Below are 10,163 nucleotides of genomic sequence, written 5' to 3'. Positions count from 1 at the left end.
GCACCCCTCTAGGAACTTTTGTGTGTGAAAGTGTACGAGTTACAAATAAGATAGGATTAAATGTTTCAAAAGTATTTTTGCTGTGTTAATCTTTGTATTCTATCAGATGCTCTTCTGAATAAAATAGGCTCCAGATTTTTTTTTAACTTCTGTTAATTTTCCTAAATAACAACAACAATCTGAACTGTTCACCTGCCAACTTCTTGTGACACGGTAAGGGGATTCTTCCCACATTTTACATTTTTCTACTCCAATAAATAACAATTTTTTTTATGATTTTTATCTTTCAATACATTTATCTGTTGGTATGTAAAACGTGTATAAAAATATCAGTTTCTTATTTACAACCAACTTCACAGGAATTTATTATCCAGATTATTAGTTTTTTCTGTTCTGATTCTAATTGTGTGAATAGTTCTAATTAGCACTCTGTTAATTAAAAGTTAAGATGATTAAAGTTAGCACTACAGTTCACCATGTGCAAAAACCTATGAGCTAATACTTATATCTGAGACAGGTGTCCTACACCATTTGAAATTTAAGCAGACTCACTTTCCACTACAAATTTTGTAATAACCACTGTTAGCTTCCAAACTTCAACTACATACTTTTGTCCCCTTCATTTTTTGTCAGTATCACATGTAGCACTACTCAATTATTTCATATAGGTATCATAGTATGTAATATGGCATTCATTCATGAAAACAAGGGGATTCACACTGCGTAAGGAGAATAGTTTGATGCATTTTTCTAAATTTCTGAGTAATAACATTTTTTATAATTAGTTCTTGTAGTTCATCAAAAATTGTAAAATCCAACCTAACTGATAACAGTTTGTTCTTATGCCTGCCTATAAGTAGTCAGACATCACACCAAATTGTCAGTTCACAGTTTGGATGCTGAAAGTAAGACCCACATTGGAGGGCACTCTCAGTGTTGACTTACGCCATAAATACAATCTATGCATGAAAATATGTGCAATGATCGCCACATGATTCAAAAGCTCTAATGTTTAATAACTCTCATGCAATCTTTGTAACCTAAATAAATGAATGTTTGAAATGAATTTGTTATAATTAGCAAGAAAGTGAAACATAATTGTCATTGGAGTGATCTATTGTGGCACTGACTTAAATGGACTGATTTAAATGAATTACCGGAATGTAATTCTCTTTAACAGGAACTGTGATAACTGAGAACTGTGGTGATTTTGTATAAATGTGAACAATTTATTTTGTGCCACAAGAGCAATTAATTTTCCACTGTAATCATGGGTGCTGATTCTGGTGCACAATAATTTTTCATACTGCAAAAACTGATCACTATAATCAATAGCAAACTTTGAAAGGAATAAAATGTGTGTGTGAATGTCATCTAAAATTAGTGTTGTGTACACCTTTGCTCGAACACCATACCAACCTCATTTAAACTTCCAGCTCTTCAACATTTTCAAGATTAGTGCTACAGAGGACGAGATAACATTATCCAGATCAGTTCCATCACATACTAATTAGGATTTCTGAATAAGAACAAACATTTGTCTTTAAATAGAAACTTTACTATAAAATACAACCTTTCTTCTGCTTAAGTCATCAATTCAATTCATTTAAATGTTATAAATAAATTTAGTACTAAAACAGTAGCCTCCTATGCATCAGCAGTCCAACTTTAAAAATATATAATTTAATTTACAATATTTATCTTCCATCCGCTATCTGGGATGATTATCCAGTCTTAACAAGAATAACAATTCTTTAACACATTTAACAACATGCATATGCAGCACACATGGGTGAACACACACACACACACACACACACACACACACACACACACACACACACACAGAGGATATACAAAGGGCAGGGGGTGTAGCAAAGGTGTGCTGTGCTTAAATATTTGTATATGAAATAAATGCATTATATTCCATTTGAAATCAAATGTAGCAACCACTACAGAAAATTATTATAAACTGATACATGCATTCTGTGTATCAGCATCAGCCCACACCTTTCTGTAGCACAGCCAATAAAATTGCACACAATGACGTGCAGAACAGTCTTTCACTTGGATAGTTGATAAATGGAGAGTTTCATGCTCAGTAATGTTAATCTGACATCAGTTACCCAAGTTCTTTAATTATTTTAATGGGGTGCAAGATTCCTCCCAGAGAGTAAGAATTATTTTCTAAAAACGAAAGAAAGGAAGGAAGGAAGGAAGAAAGAAAGGAAACTAACTTAATGGTCTTGACAGATAGGAAGTCTTGAAGAAAGATACCTTATGTTACACATTTTGCAGGAATTCGAGGCAATGATGTTAGTTAGAAAGGAACTTCAGAATAGAGAAAACCAGCTGATGGATAAGACTATAACATATTGAAAGTTCCTGCCCACATCAAATAAATCATCTCGGATGTGTTTTACCTTGCAAAGAAGAAGCACACACACATTGTTTCCATACAGACTGCTACAAAAATGTTTAATATGAAAGTAATGATGATTTGACAGAAATAAATATTAAAGTAAAACCTGGATTTTACATTATCTCATTTTGATATTGCAGTATGTTAGCAGTTTGATTGTCAAGTATCATTCAGCCCACATTTGGTGTCTGTATCACAAAAATTTGTACTTTTTTTTTTTTACTACAAACAAACAGCACAGATTTTGTCTTGCCATGTCTGCAGTAAACAGTAACAGGTAATACAGAATCACATTCTTTCCTCCCTTAACAGTCTTTTATATTCTAAATGGGTGGTGTGCCAACCACATTGCAAGAATATGACTAGTCTACTGCAAAGATGCTAGATTTACCCTTTTTGCAAGAGATTCACACTTTAAATTTTTCAATATTGCACAGTTAACACCTTTTCTGTAACTGCCTCTGCTTTTACAGGATCTTAATTTTCTCAAACCAATGTATCTGAAGCTAGCTTACTAGCGTTGTGTAAGTCCCTTCAGTCTTTCAAAGTAAACATCGCAAGAAAATAAAATTACACATTCCTGTCTTCATAAGACTTAACACATGCTAAAAGTACTTATCTTACAAACTGGCTGCAATCTCCATCCATTATATACTGGAGATTGTTGTATAAAGCAAGAAACCAAACAACTCCTGATTTTTTCCTTCCATAAGTTGGCATCTCACAAAGTAAAATGTAAAATACAGGTTTTACCATGCACAGAAAGAATCTAAAAAGTAACAGATTCTGTGTTGACAACACTTAGTATATATAACAAGATCTACAGATACTTAATAACAAATTCGATTTATGATGCGAAGCACTGATTAAAATTTTGAATTTATCCAATTTACAGTTAACACTTTGTACTCCAAAGCTTTTCCATATTTGGTCCACTACCAGAGACAGTATCTGGCAAGTATTGCCTAGTACTTCTTTTTTTGTTTTTGAGGGGAAAAAACCTACATCAAGTCACATAAAACATATAACTGGCCACAAGTCAATATAAATTTCACAGGTTTGTGCATATATAAACACATACATTCTTGACATTAACAGAATATCATTACGGATTCATGAAAAAAAGTGAAATATTTGTGAATGTAGACTTTCCCAGTATATACAGCACATGAAAACTTCTCAAGCTTCCATCCGTGTGACTGTGTCTAAATTCCAGAATTTTGATGCAACCACCCGAATGGAAACTCACGATGATTTCATCAAGTGATATATTACCTTCCTTAATGCATTTTTAAAAATACTCTGAAAATAAGAAGCACAGCTTCCGACAAAAAGTCATACATTTAAAAACAAAAGGTGGAAAATAGCTAGACATTACACAAAGTAATCAGAATCTACAATATAAATGCTCAAAAACCACCATTATATACAGCACAGATGTGAATGTTTCTCCTACAGTTATCACCATTATAAAATTTTTAAATCACTAGATTTCATTATCATACAACATAAAAGGGAAGAAAACAAGAATAATAGAGAGAACAATGGATTATTACCATCTTTGGCTTTTTGGTATGATTCATATATGAATAAACACTTCATATGTCACCTTTAAATTTAACTTTATGCAACACATACATTCAGAAGTATGGACTTATGTGAAAAACTTTAAATATGTAGGTGACATCAATGTTTCAGCTTTCACATAAACAACTGCTCTTCTCTCTCTCTCTTACTTCAAATACAAAGTAAATAAAAGAAAATCTAAAACACCAATATACAGACAAGTAAAGGCACTTAAAACAGTTCTACAAAAAACAAAGGAAATATCAACAAACCAGTAACACCCAAGTTATTACTTCTTTCCTCTTTTGCTTCACTCACCACTGGATTCTGAGATGATAACCCTCCCCTTCATGCTCTTTCCACAGCTTTCCTGTTACAAATATGTGTAAAAGTATTTGAGTTCAGAGTGTCTGAGACATTGCAATTGTTTTCGGTAAATCTATAGATGTTATCAATGTCTTCATCTTTCCTGCACAAAACCCTCTAATATATTATATTTCTAATAATATTTAAATGATAATCACAAAAACATTTTCTAAGTATTCTAATTTCCACTGAACTGTAGAAGAAGCAGCGTAAGACTTCGAAATCACTGGGCCATAATCGTCACTGTAATTACTACTGGCCAAAATTTGATTTACTTTTGCTGTGAATCACAGAAAATCATACATTATAAAATGTAGTCTACGGATTTCACTTGGTTCCGACTCATTAAGATTTATAATTTTGCCAACACAAAAAAATTACTAACACCAACTGTTATGTGCTAAGAGAGGGAAGAAAAAAATAAATAAACTAACTACATACATATACCTAAAATCAAAATTACAATTTGTTTAGCAAAAGGAAAGTGGAAAACTCTGTAGACAACACACAAATTAAAGAACACTGAAAAACTGATGTGAGATAGTGACTCACACCCCAGTAGCAAAAAAGTGAAACTCATCACATTTAAAGTACTAAATAATGACCCCATTTGATATTTGGCACTACTTGCAGAATGTTAAAAATGAAGTCATTAGATAAGAAATTCTCTCTCTCTCTCTCTCTCTCTCTCTCTCTCTCTCAATAATGCATAAATGGAGACAGACAAAATGATATGCTATGGTAAGGTGTGGAATGAGTGTACTTCAGAACTTCAGCATTAATTAACACTGCACTAAAGAAAGATACACTACAACATATTATACAGGATATAATGCAAAATAAGGATAGTGATAACTGGTCAAAATCTAGCAACAGGTTGTACGTATATTCACTTTCTGGTAACTGCAAACAGTGAATTCTCAAATAGTGACACACTTTGGCCTTGATGACTTACTCAAACACTAAGACTATTAAAATAGGGAAGCAGCAATACCTAAAATGTGATCAGAAGAGAATCAAACCATGGGCAAGTGCCTCATGTTTAGTCTAGTGTATTTTTTTAATATGATAAAGAAAAAGGCAGAGGGATGCAATTATATGAACAAAATATATGGCATGGCCAATTTAATCTGGAAGTAACAATAAAATAAAATTAGTAAACTGAGGTTTCTGTAGAAATGAACAGATGAATGATGGGAGGAAAGTGGGATACAAGATTCTTCACATTTCAATGAAACATTCTTTCAGAAAAGCTACTCTAAAGAGAATCACAGGTTTCAACTTTTGTACTGCAATAATAAAGTTCCCTACATTATCTTAGGAATATAGTTAAGTAGAAGTCATGAAACCAAAGGTTTAACGAACAACACAATGATAACGTGTGTCCGACGTGAGATGAAATTCTCTAGTGTTCATATATTTTAATCCAAACCCTCCAAGTTATGGTGACCTAAAAATTTGCATGCCATCAAAACCACACAGTGAAATGGCACGAGTAAATAAACAAAGCTTTGTCAAAAGAGAATGCCGTATTTGACAATGGGCAATATGTTAATGCCTATCTTGACTTGAATCAACAACTTTTAAATCATCGTTGCTGATGCTTTAACCAACAGAAACATCATGTCGCTTTACCTTATCCTATAATATTCTAAACATATGATCATGTGCCCTGATTTTAGCTAACTGCAAATGAATATGAAAAATGTGCTGATACAAACATACTCACTCAAACAACTTCTTCACACAATTATAAATAGATTTAAGAAACACACATCCAAATTACAATAAAAACAAAAGACTAACTTGATCACAACACAAAACATTCCCATCCTAAACATGTATACGTGATATCACCCGCACGACAAGCATAATTCTGTCATGAATGTGTCAGAGGTTAACACACACTGGGAAAAATCTGTGTCACCCTTTGTGTCTTCTGAAATCTTGCTTTTCCACTCAGAACGTTCTGGAGCAACTTAGTGGGTGCAGATGAAAATTTTCCTGTAATACACTTCCAGCTGCCTAATTTACAATTTTTTTAAAGTTAAAGTTATGTGGCAGACCTCACGATTTAATCAGTCTTATCACAAGCGAGAGGGAACCGCACCACTCTGACTTGGCTTCCACAGTCACACGCTACTGAATCACCTGGGGCCAACAACACTAACTGTTTCACAAGAGCACCACCACCACTCAAGCGTACCACACGAACTGGTTCACCTGTCCGAACATCCCACACAATCAAGGAATCCTACAACACACACATAATTACTAATTAACTTTATATATAAACATTGTATTAGGAGAAATATTTATTTTTCATTATAATAAAACTAAAAGTATAACCAAAATATAGAAAAAAATTATAAATTAAAAATGAAGTCTTAAAACAAGTTGATGAGTTTCTAGGGCAATAGACAACCAAAACAAAGAAAAGGAAACTGTACGAATCAACAATCTATATTTACGAAAGGGAATGTCCTGACTGATTCACTGAATGATCATACCCCAGCCAGTAGAAACTTGATTTCTGTAGCGGGTGTTGATCCTACACTATAGGGGTCGTTTATGAAGCAATTTTTCAAAATTACACCCCTGAGGAGTTGAAAAAGAGGATGGAAGGTTTTTTTTTGAAACTATGTTGCTATTAAGGGGAAGTTTGAAGCCAGAACTATGAATATTGGTATTTCAGTTTTCAGTTGTGTGTGTGGGAGGGGGGGGGGGGGGGGGTTGAAGTTCCAGTGTTTTTGAAAATTCAACCACTAAAGGGGTGGAATGGCGGACGAAAATTTATGTGAAAATATTTTGTAATATTAAAATATTTTTAAACCAAAATCTATGAAAACAGGTATATGACTCCTTGGTTTGAATTAAAGAAATATGTTTTAGGGGATGAAAGTTTCTATGGAAATATCATCACAAGGGTGCAAAAGGCAGGATGAACAAAAACCACTCCCTCCAGCTACCAGAATCACTTTTTGGTCAGGGCTATGCCTCTAAATTTGTGAACTTGTAAAATCAATAGTTGCTGTCAGCTGATGTACACACACCAAGTGTCAAGGAGTCTGTGCATCATCCACCAGAAGCGTTGTGTTTTCACTGGCTTAGTGCTCCTTAATTAATATGACTTTCTGTGACTGTTGTTCTTACAGACCAGTTCTTTCTAGTTTTTTGGGACAGTTTGCATACTGCTGTTAACTTTTCAGTTGCTAGGAAATACTCATTTCCATACAAGACTAATTTTGTCCTTCCTTGTGCATTCAATACAGTGCTTTCCCTCCTGTGACGTCGGAATTTATGTTATGTACTTCAGCTAAATTTCAAGAACATGCCCAAATATTTATCGAGAGGGTAATCTTCCAGATGTTCCAAAACTGGTGGCCCTGACATGGTTTCGCTGCTTTATACATTGGAAGAAAAAGATTAAACACGGCCAAATCACTGATGGATTGTACCTTCGCTCTCTCAGTTCGCCACGCGCTTTCTATCCTACTGGCCGTACAATCCAGTGCAGTGGTTCACACAAGTGGAGACCAGCCCTTTCTACGCAGGAATTAATGAAGATTTGTACTACATTTGTAATCGTGATACGCCACCTAGACTACAAATTTGCCTCACAAGTAAAAGTTGTTATCATAGACCCATCTGTGACAGATGCTTATGAAAACTGATCCATAGGGTGTCACCCAACGAGAGAAACATATCTGGCAAGTTTCACATGAGGACATCAGTGACGGGAGGCCATCACAATACTTGAGGAAACTGAAGAGTACAGTTTATACTAGTACAGTGCCTGATAGTCTACTATATACCTTGAGGAGCAGCTGTCCATCACCTCAAGTGAAAGCCATTATTGCATTGCAACTGACAGGGCCTTGGATGAAGTGGCTCAATCAGTGGACATGATATTTGACGTGATAACACCTATCCTGATGAGTGCAGTGACAGTGTCATGTAACAGCTTGTAGTGACAAATGGTTTCATGTATGGATTACGATGTTCTGGCTGAAAAGTACGATTTGTTGACACATCAGGACCACAGCAAGGACAGAAACCGCTACCGTAGGCACTAAAGGAACCACTTGTCTACTACTTCCTCAAATTCTGATACTGGCCAACCTCCTATCTGCTGGTATCACAGAAAATTTGGGGACCTGGCACATAAATGTACATTGCCATGTGCAGACCCAAACACCAGTGGTAGTCAGGCTCTGGCGCATCAAGCGATTGCCTAAATAAGTCAGAACACCTACTTATCAGTGACAATAATTCAACAATAATGACTTAAGACACGTTGTATCAAGCTTGATCTGGACTGACATGAACAAGCAGGGGATTTCATTATCACCAATATGTTGGGACCCATAATAGGGAGATTTTCTGGCACATTACCTGCTGTTAGCAGGCATGGCAAACATGACTCTTGGGCAGTGTCACTGGCTTTCAAACAGGTTTGTGAAGGACTGTAGCCACACACACAGCTAAACTCGTGCAGACTTACTGCCAAGTTCCTGCCATGGCACAACCATCTGGAGCACTGAAAGAGGTAAGTCACTGCACATACATTAAAACTACAAACAGTCCACCCATATCTTGACTACCCAGACCATCTGGTTATAGCAAAAGCAGAATTCCATAGTATGCTGCATAGTTTTATGCAACAGTCGCGTACTCCTTGGTCACTCAATTTCATTTGGTACCTAAGACATGTGCTACATGGAGGCCATGAGGATATTATCAAGCTGTCAACACTAGAACCATGCCAGATCATTACCTTGTAACAAGTTTGTAACTATGTGCTGAGTGGTGTGACCTTGTTTAGTGCCCTAGACTGGGGAAAGGTTTACACCTAGATTCCTATAGCCAAGGAACACGTAATGCAGACAGCCATAATTACTCCATTTGGCCTATTTGATAATCATTTTATGGTGTTTGGCCTTCGTAACGCAGCACAAACATGGCAAAAGTTTATAGACTGTATTACAAAGACTCCCATATTGTTTTTCATACCTGGATGGCATTAACAGCATGTGACTGAGATGTTTCAATGATTACAGCAGTCTTGAACACCACTAAGTGCATTTTTGGTCATAAAGGGGCCAATTTTCTGAGCTGTGAAATCTAAATGTCAGGTTCACTACTGTTACCCAAGAAAGTTGAGGTTGTCTTATGGCTCCCATGACTAAACACTTTTGGAACAGTATCCTTAATTTTCTACCACTGACATACACAACACACAGCCAAATTGCAGGAACCATTAACGGCTGCACTCAATGGCTTGAAGAGCAAAGACAACTCAACCGTTTTGTGTTCTGACAGTATGATCTCTGCTTTCAAGGCAGTTAAACGAACAAGGACAACCAAGAGATCCCGGAAAAACCTGGAACTTTTTCATCCAGGAGAAAACTCTGAATTTTTTAGAATACTGGGAATTTTTCATTGTTTCACTTTTCAGTTAATTTTTGTAATTTAGACTGATAAGAAATGATTCTCTAATAAAGGATATTACTGTATTCCACTACTGCAGAATAATACTGCAGCAATAGAACATGAACAAGAGAAAAGAAAAGAAAATAAAACTTAAGTTGGAAAGCAAATGCAACACATACAATGACAAAATACAGTGCTCATACAAGTGTCTGCCAACAGCAAAATGTGTCAAACACTTTAGGAAGACTATACAATGCTTCATAACAACAAATTGCCTCCGATGAGTGTGACGTCACAACTGTCGACATTATATTCGTCCGCGTAGTTGTGAGCGGGCGCATGCGCAGTTGAGTCACATTTGAGTAGTACCTTCTCC

At 35.6% G+C, this 10,163-nt stretch overlaps 1 protein-coding gene across 4 annotated transcripts in view; it reads right to left on the bottom strand.

Moving 5' to 3' along the window:
* Positions 1 to 1,536: 1,536 nt before the first annotated feature.
* The window catches only part of LOC126332472 (sterol regulatory element-binding protein cleavage-activating protein), a 298,242-nt gene continuing 289,615 nt past the window's right edge, over positions 1,537 to 10,163 (bottom strand). For all 4 annotated transcript variants that reach the window (XM_049996613.1, XM_049996609.1, XM_049996612.1 and 1 more), the window contains exon 23: positions 1,537 to 6,608. In XM_049996613.1, coding sequence (XP_049852570.1) covers positions 6,429 to 6,608 — 180 coding nt within the window. In that variant the 3' untranslated portion in view covers positions 1,537 to 6,428. The remainder of the gene's footprint in view (positions 6,609 to 10,163) is intronic.

The sequence above is a fragment of the Schistocerca gregaria genome, chromosome 2 (genome assembly GCF_023897955.1).
Source record: "Schistocerca gregaria isolate iqSchGreg1 chromosome 2, iqSchGreg1.2, whole genome shotgun sequence".
Classification (NCBI taxonomy): Eukaryota; Metazoa; Arthropoda; class Insecta; order Orthoptera; family Acrididae; genus Schistocerca; species Schistocerca gregaria.
The sequence above is the reverse complement of the archived record's forward strand: the minus strand, read 5'-3'. Positions and strand labels throughout refer to the sequence as shown.